Source organism: Triticum dicoccoides, chromosome 3B (assembly GCF_002162155.2).
Source record: "Triticum dicoccoides isolate Atlit2015 ecotype Zavitan chromosome 3B, WEW_v2.0, whole genome shotgun sequence".
NCBI lineage: Eukaryota > Viridiplantae > Streptophyta > Magnoliopsida > Poales > Poaceae > Triticum > Triticum dicoccoides.
The window spans coordinates 641,997,375-642,009,911 of NC_041385.1; the positions used below are offsets into that span (position 1 = coordinate 641,997,375).

Sequence of the window (12,537 nt, forward strand, 5' to 3'; positions counted from 1 at the left end):
TTTTCTAGGGCAAAAGACACCATATAGCAGAAGATGGACGTCGGGGGCCTGCCAGGGGGGCCACGAGGCAGGGGGGTGCCCAGGGGGTAGGGCGCACCCTCCACCCTTGTGGATGACTGGTGGCCCCCCCTCTGGTGCTCTCTTCGCCCAATATTTTTAATATATTCCAAAACTGATCTCCGTGAAGTTTCAGGACTTTTGGAGTTGTGCAGAATAGGTCTTTAATATTTGCTCCTTTTCCAGTCCAAAATTCCAGCTGCCGGCAGTCTCCCTCTTCATGTAAACCTTATAAAATAAGATAGAAAAGGCATAAGTATTGTGATATAATGTGTAGTAACATCCCATAATGCAATAAATATTGATATAAAAGCATGATGCGAAATGGACGTATCAGTAGGCAAGGAGGTATTGGTAAAGGACGTTGCTCAAGCGGTCCCAGTGTTCTCTATGTCATGTTTCAAACTTCCTCGGGACCTCTGTGAGCACTTAAATATGCTGATCCGGAAATTCTGGTGGGGAAGCAAAGAAGGAAAACGTAAACCACATTGGGTATCGTGGAAAGCTATGACACAACCCAAAGGTATGGGAGGGCTTGGTTTTAAGGATTTTGAACTGTTTAACATGGCAATGTTAGCCAAGCAGGCTTGGTGATTGCTATAGTCTCCGGACTCATTGAGTGCATGCCTTTTGAAGAGTATATATTATCCAAATTGTTCCGTCCTTGAAGCGATGTTAGGAGGGCATCCCAGCCAAGTTTGGCGAGCCATGATCGAAGGGAGAGTTCCCCTGAAGCTGGGTTTGATCAAGCGGATTGGGAACGGTTCCTCAACTAAAATATGGGACGATAACTGGCTTCCAAGGGAGGAGATGATGAGGCCCTATGGATGTGTTAGTCAGAATCCCCCGGAGTTTGAGTCCGAACTCATCGACCAGTCCACAGCATGCTGGGACATACAGAGGATTTCAACGGTGTTTATCTGAAGGAAATATGCCCTAGAGGCAATAATAAAGTTATTATTTATTTCCTTAATTCATGATAAATGTTTATTACTCATCCTAGAATTGTATTAACCGGAAACTTAGTACATGTGTGAATACATAGACAAAACATAGTCCCTAGTATGCCTCTACTAGACTAGCTCATTAATCAAAGATGGTTATGTTTCCTAACCATAGACATGTGTTTTCATTTGATGAACGGGATCACATCATTACATCATTAGGAGAATGATGTGATGGACATGACCCATCCGCTAGCTTAGCATTATGATCATGTCAGTTTCATTGCTACTGCTTTCTTCATGACTTATACAAGTTCCTCAGAGTATGAGATTATGCAACTCCCGAATACCGGAGGAACACTTTGTGTGCTACCAAATGTCACAACGTAAATGGGTGATTATAAAGGTGCTCTACAGGTGTCTCCGAAGGTGTTTTTGGGGTTGGCATAGATTGAGATTAGGATTTGTCATTCCGTGTTTCGGAGAGGTATCTCTGGGCCCTCTCTGTAATACTCAACACTATAAGACTTGCAAGCATTGTGACTAATGAGTTAGTTGCGGGATGAAGTATTACGGAACGAGTAAAGAGACTTGCCGGTAATGAGATTGAACTAGGTATGATGATACCGACGATCGAATCTCGGGCAAGTAACATACCGATGACAAAGAGAACAACATATGATGTTATGCGGTTTGACCGATAAAGATCTTCGTAGAATATGTAGGAACCAATATGAGCATCCAGGTTCCGCTGTTGGTTATTGACCGAAGACTTGTCTCAGTCATGTCTACATAGTTCTCGAACCCGTGGGGTCCACACGTTTAACGTTCGATGACGATTGGTATTATGAGTTTATGTGATATGATGTACCAAAGGTTGTTCGGAGTCCCGGATGTGATCACAGACATGACGAGGAGTCTCGAAATGGTCGAGACATAAAGATTGATATATTGGAAGGCTATGTTTGGATACCGAAAAGGTTCCGAGAGGTTCGGGCATTTTTCTGGAGTACCGAGAGGTTACCGGAAACCCCCGGGGAGTCAATGGGCCTTAATGAGCCATAGTGGAAGAGAGGAGGAGGCGGCCAAGGTGGGGGCATGCCCCCCCTCCCAAGCCCAATCCGAATTGGGAGGGGGGGTCGGCCCCCTTTCCTTCTCTCCCTCTCCATCTTCCTTCTTCTCCTACTCCAACTAGGGAAAGGGGGAAACCTACTCCTACTGGGAGTAGGACTCCCCCTTGGGGGCGCCATAGAGGGCCGGCCCTCCCCCTCCTCCACTCCTTTATATACGGGGGAGGGGGGCACCCCATAGACACACAAGTTGATCAAGTTGATCTTTTAGCCATGTGCGGTGCCCCTCCAAAAATTTCCACCTCGGTCATATCGTCGTAGTGCTTAGGCGAAGCCCTGCGCCGGTAACTTCATCATCATCGTCAACACGCCGTCGTGCTGACGAAACTCTCCCTTGACCTTAGCTGGATCTAGAGTTCGTGGGAGGTCACCGAGTTGAACGTGTGCAGATCGCGGAGGTGCCATACCTTCGGTGCTAGGATCAGTCGGATCGTGAAGACGTACGACTACATCAACCGCGTTGTCATAACGATTCCACTTTCAGTCTACGAGGGTACATAGACAACACTCTCCCCTCTCGTTGCTATGCATCTCCTAGATAGATCTTGCGTGATCGTAGGATTTTTTTTGAAATTACCGTGTTCCCCAACATTATGCCTATAGATGCTCGCGTAATTCTAGGCATCCCCCTCTGTACAAGAAATATTCCATACTTTTGGAGCTGGCACCATGAGAAGAATGGTCTGTTCTCCGTTAGGCCAGCATATAGAATGCTCGTCGCAACAAGTCAAGAAGGGAAGCTTGGCTGGAGAACAGAGTGGGCACATCAAGTGCGGCGGGGGACGAACATGCTTGGAAGAAGCTATGGAAAACACAAGTTCCAGGGAAGGTGAGGACCTTCCTTTGGCGGTTATCAAAACACTCAATCCCAACTAATGATGTCTGAGCTCATAGACACATGACAGATTCCAGTGCATGTGGTTTGTGCGGAGCCCAAGATTCTTGGAGACACTCTTTGCTGGAATGCACAATGTCACGATGCACATGGACCCTAGTTAACGAGGAGCTGGCCCAAACAATGGCAACAGTCACTGAACCGAGTGCAAAACAATGGCTCTTCACATTGATGGAACTTCTCTCACATGAGGATTTTGTAAAGCTTTCGGTGACACTATGGGCTCTTTGGGCAGCTCGCCGCAAAGCGATACATGAAGGGATCTTTCAAAGCCCGCAGACGATCAATTATTTCACCAACAACTACATTGCCGAGCTTGATGTTATCAGGGGAAAGCAAGAGCGGGTGCCTCGAGCTGGTACAGGGGTAATATACCTACTGGAAGACCAAGAGCTCCTCCTCAGGGATACGCAAAAATCAACGTAGATGCGGGGACCCGACGCGAAAGGGGATCTCTTGTTGCTGTGTGCAGGGATAACACAGGTGCATACTTGGGTAGTTCTGCACTGGTCATTGATGGACTAGATGACCCGGCGGCTCTTGAAGCGATAGCTTGTCGCAAAGGCATGGCGCTAGCGGCAGACCTCCACATAAACCAATTTGTGATCACCTCGGATGCACAAGCAGTGGTGAATGAGATCAACAAGGGCAGCTTAGGCACCTAAGGGACAATTATCAATGAAATAAAACTTCGGTCTGAGTTATTTTGATGTAATTTTATTTTTGAAGGTCGTGCCTTGAATCAGGAAGCACATAGTTTAGCCAAACAATCACTTTTCCTAGGTCCAGGGTGCCATGTCCGATTTGGCCAACCCCGTGATCTGAAGTGTATCCCACTCAATGTAGTTTTTTATGAATAAAGTTTGGCTTACCTCTAAAAAAAGTATGGTGATAAAATACCTGATTGGCCGGACAGCCGGCGGGAGTGCAAAATCAACAGTGAGCCCTAGCACCACGGATGAATCACGGCGGTGTCCTGGTTTGGTCATCCACGGCGCATGCGGACGGGGAGCGGCGGCAAGCCCTAGCAGCGAGGCACAAAGTTACGATCGACCGATTGTTTGGCGGCCCCAGATCGCTGTGGTGGAAAAGAACAGGCAGTTTGCAAGCCACGATGGCTCAATGGTTACGAGTGTCAGGCTCGTAGTGGGCTTGGGCTTATGCGCCAGGTTAACCTTCAGGTTAAGTCTAATCAGGCCCTGTACAATGGCAGGTGCTAACACAGATGCCTGAGAAAAAAACCCGGTTTTTTACCTGAGATTGGAATGCACCGATGCTTAGGAAGGAAAGCAGAAGCAAAGTTTTGCTTCCGGTGCCAGCGGGTGCTTAGCAGAAGTAACTGCTCCATTCAGTCACGGACGCTTCAATCCAGCGCCTGCATCGGCAGAAAATTAAAAGAAAAAAAGCCCAGCTGGCACCCCATACGAAGCACTCTGCGTTGCGGACCAAAGAAAATTCCGTGACGAAGCATAGCTAGCACCGGTGTATAGGCTTCGCACCTCAGTAACCAACAAGGCCTAATTGCAGCCTAGTACCTCACGTAAATTGCTAAGGGGGGCGAACGGTTCTAGCCCCTGCTCCCCCTGTCTCCGCCCCTGGCGGGGGCGATAGGTCGTGCGGGCGTGCGTTGTTGGCAACCTTTTTCTTTTCTTGAACGACGGGGCAGTTAGCGATCGAGGGCTTATGCGTGGTTTGTAGTGTTAAACACCCAAGGATTAAGGGCCATTAGATTTTGTTGATTGATTGGTCTGATTGTTTGGATCTACCTTCTTTTTTTATAGGGGTAATAGATAAATAGATACTTCCTCCGTAAACTAATATAAGAGCGTTTAGATCACTAGTTTACAGAGGGAGTAGTAGATAGATAGATAGATAGATAGTGCACACTGTCTTGCAGGAAAACTTTACCTTCCCGAGTAACTACCGGGCCGGCCCATTTTCCTCAATTTTTAAAAATTTATAATGTCTCGATGTCCAACGTTTTCATACACATTAATTTTTTCTGCATATCTAAAAACTTCTAAATACAAGTTTAACATTTATGATATATATGATTAATATTCTTAAAATATATGTTTTGATGTCTACTTTTCTCCGTACACATCTTACATTTTTTTATACATCTGATACATTTTTTAAATTTTATATATGCATGTTTAATATTTCCAAATACATGATTACCATTTTCAAACATATATTGTTGGATGTATACTTCTTCCATACACATTGTACATTTTTTTATATGCATCTTTATAATTTTCCACATACACGATTAACATTTTTGGAAACTTACATTTTTTTTATGTCTACTTGTTTTCATACATATTGTACATTTTTCATATACATCAAAATCATTTTTACTATACACATTTAAAGAATCAAATGAATGATTAAATTTAAAAAAAGTATGTGAAGTATTTTTTTGTAATATATATATTTTTAGAATATTTAGAAAAAAAAGTGAAACAAAAAAAGAACAAGTGAGGCAGTGGCCTCCCACGCGCTGGGCCGGCCAAGTTAGGCAGGCGCCTAGTTGCGCGTGCTAGTTGGACCGGCCCATTCGTTAGCTCCATTCAGTCTCGCGTCAAGCGAGACATAATCGAGACCAACTAATGAACGATTACCCCTTGCGGGGCCCCGTAAGGGTAACTTTTGTGGTTTGAGAGCGCGTCAAGTGGTGCATCCATCAGCCGCCATGTGGCATGTTGGCGCTCCCTCTGGAATTTAATTTTTATTATTCTGTACACATTTTTAGGTTTTATGTGTTTTTTATGGCTTCTCAATTTTTGCGTGGTTATCCCTAGGTTTTGAGAAAAAAAAGTTCTTTTGGAAATAAAAATTGTGCTTCCATGAGAAGCACATCGAATGGGGAAAAATGTGCTTCGTCAAGAAGCACATATTTGTAGTGGAAGCGTAGATTTATTTCCGCAAGAAGCACAACCTTGAAAAGGAAAAAAATGTGCTTCCATTAGAAGCACATATTTGCTTCTGCGAGCTATGCTTCTAAAAAAAGTGCTTTCACGAGAAGTACAACTATGCCTCTTGAAAAAGAAAAATAAAGCGAAAAAACGCAAGTGTGCTTCGGTTTTTTCTTTCTTTTTTCCGTTATTCCTTTTTTCGGTTTTCGTTCTTTTTACTAGTTTTTTGGTATTTGTTTTTCTGGTTTTGGGTTTTTCATAAAAAAAATCAGCGAAATATGTTAACATGGGATCTAATTTAAACTAGCAGAGCCCGTGCAGCGGCACGCCGCACCTGTCAATACGATTTGTCCATATGGACTGTGTTAATTGCCTATAATAAGTGTTATTAGTTTTAAAAAGACATAATCATGTACGTAAAAATGTGGACGTAGGAAGATATGTTGGAAAAAAGCATACTTATTCCATCATGCTGGCTGCATGTTTCACACGTTGATAGTACATTTTTTATAAGATTATTCTTGTCGTACATGGCACGTTCTACAGAATAAATGGTACATGATCATGTTGTTGCAATAAGATGAAAGAAACATAGAAGCTCATGGCAGATAAGATCATCCTAGTGTAGACTCCTGTTGAATTAGTGCTTGTGATGAAGTGGTATAGTCTTTGCTCCAGCCCGCAGGTAGCTCGGCGCATGTTTATCTAATGATGAGATCCTCACTATGTGAACGTTGGGTAGCTTATATTCCACAATATATATTATTGTATAGCATGTGAAATTATCCTACATTTTCTCTTTGTAAATTTATTGGGTTTGATAAGTTTCTTGGTATGAAAATTAAGTCAATAGAATAATTGAATGACTCTAGAAGAGTGGTATTCATGGATCTTTATTTATTTCATAATCTAGTTTGAATACATTACATAGGAAGACGTCAACATTAGATATAAATTAATATAAAGGAATAGATGTTGTGTAGACAGACTTAAACTAAATAGAGCAAAAATTGAACAGTGCTATCTCAACACAAGAAATTCAACAATGAAAACAGTTCGGGATTGACGTACAGTTCAAAAGATAAAACATTTTAAATAAACAAATTAGAAAAAACACCCAGGTTGAGAAGATGTGGGGAGTGACCTTTGCTCCGTGCGACATTTTAGGTAGTCGATAAGAATGTCTACCCTCCCACTAAACACTCATCGCCAAAGGTCTAAAATTTTAGGAAAAATGCGAGCATCAGTGTTAAGATTAGGACTTGAATCCCGGTGAGTTGAGATATCACCGTCCTCCCAACCATCCAACCACAAATTGGTTTGTGTTCATTTTTTTTCCTAACGTGCTATTTCTTCCAACTTTGTCTGTTTTTTAATTATCATTTACATGTTTTCCTTTTTTTTTGTTTCTTAGAAAAAGCTTAAGCATTTGTCATGATGTGTGCAATGTATTGCACACTATTTGGCAAACAAATTTGTGTGTAGTGAGTTCACTTGTCGCCGACAGCTTGTTTGAAAAATGTGTGAGATGAAGTACACACACTATTTTGTTACGTAAACTGTGTGCGTTAATATTTGGGTGATTCTATTCTGAGAAATCATGTACGATATAGTTTTCACGTTAATAACAAAATGTTTGTGTGTGTTATTGCAAAATGGATAAGAACGACCGTCGGTCCACGCGTCTTCTCTTTGATGTGCAGGAAGGGCTAGGCACAGACTGTACTGGTCTGATTCCCGCCGGTGCTCCTTGGTTCCCGACCGTGCCGCCCAATTTTTGTTGATCACCATGTGTCGGTGCCACAACTGCACAATGCGCACACCAATGCCTACTTTCACGCGCATCGCCGAGGATTGCCGCCCAAGCACGTCAAGCGGTTGGTCGAAAAATAATATAATTTCGCCCATGGTATAAAACTCCCCTTGCTCCATTTTCTCCCTCATCGAGATCGCCCCCACCGCCGACAAAACCAATGGTTCCGCCATGCCACAACTCATCGACTTGCGAGAGGAGTTGTTGCATATGCTTGGTGTTGCTGCCACGCTGCTCGCGCATCGAGCATGATCGCCAAGTGTTGGCGCGCCGAGGCACCTACGTCGCCCACATCGCACAGAACGCGACCGATAGAGCCAAGGCGCCAGCCGCCATTGTCGGCACAGGGGCCGTAGCGGCAGTCGCCGCCTCGGACGATGACGACAATGAAGGTGCCCCTCAGCTCGAGCCGGACATGTTGTTGGCCCTCGCTTAGTCCATTTAGGATGAGCGGCGCATATCATTAGGTAGAACAAATGGTAAAGCCGTGTTTTCCACCAGATGGTATGAATTTCGCTAATTTACAAGAAAAGAATGATAGGTACAAAAATTTCTAAGCGGATGGCGAAGAAATACCAGCACAAAAAGATAGAAAGCAAGAGATACTTTTGAAACTATAACTTTAAACCAACAAGCTTTGCTCGGAACGATCCCACATGACAAAAGCACAGAAAAGACATAATAGATCAACAAGCAAAGAACACAATTTATGGCAATGACGAGCCTACAGAAAGATTGGTAGAAGAGACCTACAAGGATGCACGAACATAAGGAGCAAGAGTTAACCGAATAAAGAAGAGGAACATGAAAGAAGAACTTAAAGAAGTAAGGTAAATTGTGTGGTAGAAGGGCCAACATGAATCGGTATGTATGAAGTATCTATGCAAGACGGAGATATATGCGGTCAGGTGTTCAGAGTGTATCGAATTTGAGTCAGATTTTCACGATAATAACAATGACAATATAAAGCGTGAACTGAGCGTTTCTTAGAGGATTAGGATCCTCATGTGAAACCAAGTCCTAAATTTGATATTGGTGGTCATATTTTTTAAATTTATTTCAGGCCATTCGATGACATGCATTCAATGTAAGAAAATGTTCCCATCGACTATAAAGGCACATGTGATGATTTTATTAATTTTTTTCTTGCTGGAAAGAAAATGTTCCCATCGACTATAAAGACACATGTGATGATTTTATTAATTTTTTTCTTGCTGGACGATTTTGTCAATCTCAATATGACGTGTCGGCTCGGTCTCTTTAAGATGCTCATGGGATGCGTGCGTGCGTTGTATATGTGCGCCTGTGTTAAATAAAAGAAGACAATGAAAAGCATACGGAAATCCTTTATTTCAAAATGGGTCCCAAAAGCGAACCAACTATGGTTGAGATGGTTAGGTGGACAGTGATATCCCCAACCCACCGGGATTCAAATCCTGGTGCTCGCATTATTTCTGGATTTATTTGATGCGTTTTCAGTGGGAGGAGGCGTTCCCGTCGACGACGAGGCGACTACGTTGACTTCGTAAATCTCAAGATGATATGCCGGCTCAGTCTTTCGAAGGTGCTCATAAGGGTAGAGTGTACGTGTGTACGTTCATAGGGATGAGTGTATGCACATGTATATGAGCGTCTGTGTCTGTACCGATGCTTAAAAAAAAAGTCGCAAAAGCCCGGTACCCAGTGTGGTACTGCGCCAACAAAATCCGGTCTCCGTGTGGCTCATTGAAGAAGTGGACTGTGGTCGCTTCGCAGCCCGGCTTCTCCGCAATAAAGAAACCACTCTGACGCGGCTCTGCCAACACGCGACGCGATGATCTCGCCCCTCCTTCCTCCCATTCCCACTCCACCTCCGCGAACCTTAGCCCCGCCGCAGCCGCATTCATCTGCCGCCTCCTCGTAGCCGCCGACGCCGCCGCCGGCCCGTCGCCTCACCGGACTCCCCTCCATACTACGCAACCTTATCTAGGTAAACCCCTGGCCTCTCCGGTTTAGTCCGTACATCGGGTTTACCGCTTAATCCGTCGGCGGGTTCCCTTGATCGCCGAGTTAGGGTTTACCGGCCGCCGACAAAGCGCACAGCGTGGCGGCGTGCGTTGTTTGACGGCCGGAATACGGCGCCCCGCTGTTCTGACTTCTGACGAGGCGATGCATTTTGCTTCGAGTTCGAGGGTTTTGTGAAACTTTGGGGGAGGCTTGGACTCTGGCTGCTTGACGGCCACCGCGCCATTTCCGGCCCTTGCTTACAACTTTGACCCGGCCGTGGTACTACGTGTGGTGCATACTGTGGAGGCCGTTGTGTGATATACGATGGGATCTTTTATTAAGAAATTATTATCTCTGAACAGGGGGGAAATACGTCCTTACCAACCAAATTACTCGTGGCACTGGGAAAATGTGCTATTTAGTACGTTTGGTTTGGATTTGATCTGCTATCATTCATAGTCGCATCGTCTTCTTGCATTGCACGAATAAATGTTGACGGAAGGTGTCAACAAGATCAGTTATAGCTGCAATTTTCTTATGTGCAAGTTCTCGGTTTCGGGTCTGCCTTGCCTCAAGTCTCAACATGTTCTATTTTTAGGAAGAGACAAATATGTTTGGTTTCCTCAATCCCTCAGAGCAATTACCCTGACCAAGAAACCTTTAATAAACATGAGAATACTTCATGGAGAAAATAGCTTCATGCTTTCATTTATATTCTGTTGAGAGCAAATATGTGCAAATGAAAACCAGGGCAAACATCCTCCTTTATATAACCGATAAGGTTTGATGATGTTTGAATATTCTGAAGTGGTTGATTTGGAAGCGGCGGAGGGCTTACACCTTTGAAGGCAAGCAGCCAAATGTCGAATGCTTGACGCTCCCCATCCAATCTAAAGCACGTGTGTGTGCTACAGGCTGCTTGGCGGGACTTCTAGCAATACCCTAAGGGGTAACTGCAATCAGTGGCAGGGCCACCTCCAGGCAACCCCAGGCAGCTTCCCAGGCTTGGCCAGAGATCATCCGCTGAGAAGTGGTGTGATCCTAGAGGTTGAAGATGGTGTTTGGTTGGCAAAAGTTTACTCACGTAGCCATAGTCAGGCTTGCCCAGGCTCCAAAGTCCGGCTGGCTCTGCCACTGAAATGCGTGTCCGATTGTTAGTGGGTGTTGTCTACCCTTACTCTTGTACATAAACCTTTTTGTTCTATCAACGCATCAAGGCACAAGGCTTTTGCGCTTAGATGAGAAAGGAATGTTCTTAATTTATATTTCGTTATAAATTGTCAGTGGGTGTTGCCTACCTTTAGTCTTGTACATAAACCTTTTTATTCTATCAACACATCAAGGCACGAGGCTTTTCCGCATAGTTGAGAAAGGGATGTTCTTAATTTATATTTGGTTATAAATGATTTATAATGCTTAGGCAATGCTATTTTGTACTCTTTTAACTTATTGATTATATATGTAACTTATTCTGCAGGGATTCAGCATGGTTGAGCTCGTCCAAAACTATGATGTGCTGGAGAAGTGTACAAAAGATATTCTCTCCATAATCAAGCCAACAGAGGCCGATCAGAACAAACGACTGCACACAATTCAGGAGATTGTGGATTCCATCTATTTAGTTGGTCGCTTGGGAGGTAACTTCTCATTGTTTGGTTACCATATGTCTCTTTTCCATCTCTTGGAAACAACCACTTGCAATCCTGATATTTATAAAGGGTGCAGTGTTGTAATTGTTTGACATAAAGCTTGGCTAGTACTTAATTATATAAATTATGGAAGGAAAATGTTTTCCCTTCTTGCACATGCTGTAGATTCCTCGTAGATTACTTTAACATAGACCCCCATCCGAACATTTTATTGCAACTTCCGTTACTCGTATTCATCAAAGATCTCCAGGAAGGCTTTTCCCCTTCAACGGACTATATAGGTTGTGGTCTCTGGGTAACATTTGCATTCTATGAAAACACTAATAAGTGACAATCCTGTAAAATCCGTATAACCCTAAAGTGGATAAGTCTGGTTTGTGTCAAGTTACTGGCAATTTTCCTACTGTGAGTGCTGTAAGTGGGAAGCATTGGCTACTCAATGACTGACATACGGAAGCTGCTCAAACGGCATACCATTTTACTGTTCTTATTCTTTTGTTATACTATGCCTAGTGAGTCAACACATTTGTTATTTAAATTTCTAGGAGGTGTTGAGAGGTTTATTACTAGTATGGTTTTCTTACTTTTCCTATTTCCCTTAACAGATGCTGCTGTCAAACCTTTTGGATCCTTTTTATCAAAACTTTACGCAAAATCAGGTGATTTGGATGTATCAGTTGAGCTGCCAAATGTCTTAGGCTTCCCTACAAGCAAGGAAAAGAAGCAAAGTCTCTTGGGAGAACTAATGAGAGCTTTAGAAGTTAGAGGTAACTTCTTTTAAATCCATGCACCTGTGTCCATAACGGAACGTCTTGTACTCTAATCATGTATATGTTTGATCATTCTATTCAAGACACGAGAGCATCCTCTTGTTTTTTGGTTGCTTCCGACATCCAGATAAATCTTCTCAGGCAACCATGTTCCTGCTTTGCCTGTTTGAATGCAATACCTTTTGCTATCTGTGTGGCTGGACTCATTTAGATTTTGTGAGATCATTTTTTACGAGAGATTGAAGGGGAGCCTTGTGACCATGAGGTCACGGGTTCGAGTTCTGGAAACAGCCTCTTATAGAAATGTAGGGAAAGGCTGTGTACAATAGACCCAAAGTGGTCGGACCCTGTGCGAGCGGGAGCTACATGCACCGG

The 12,537-nt window shown here is 43.6% G+C and overlaps 1 protein-coding gene across 3 annotated transcripts in view; it reads left to right on the forward strand.

Moving 5' to 3' along the window:
* The first annotated feature begins 9,546 nt into the window (after positions 1 to 9,546).
* Positions 9,547 to 12,537, forward strand: part of LOC119277582 (protein HESO1-like) — a 13,288-nt gene continuing 10,297 nt past the window's right edge. For 2 of the 3 annotated variants that reach the window (XM_037558864.1, XM_037558866.1), the window contains exons 1-3: positions 9,547 to 9,726; positions 11,221 to 11,380; positions 11,998 to 12,159. In XM_037558864.1, the coding sequence (XP_037414761.1) occupies positions 11,230 to 11,380; positions 11,998 to 12,159 (313 nt within the window). In that variant the 5' untranslated portion in view covers positions 9,547 to 9,726; positions 11,221 to 11,229. The remainder of the gene's footprint in view (positions 9,727 to 11,220; positions 11,381 to 11,997; positions 12,160 to 12,537) is intronic. The other variant, XM_037558865.1, reaches the window with a different exon arrangement.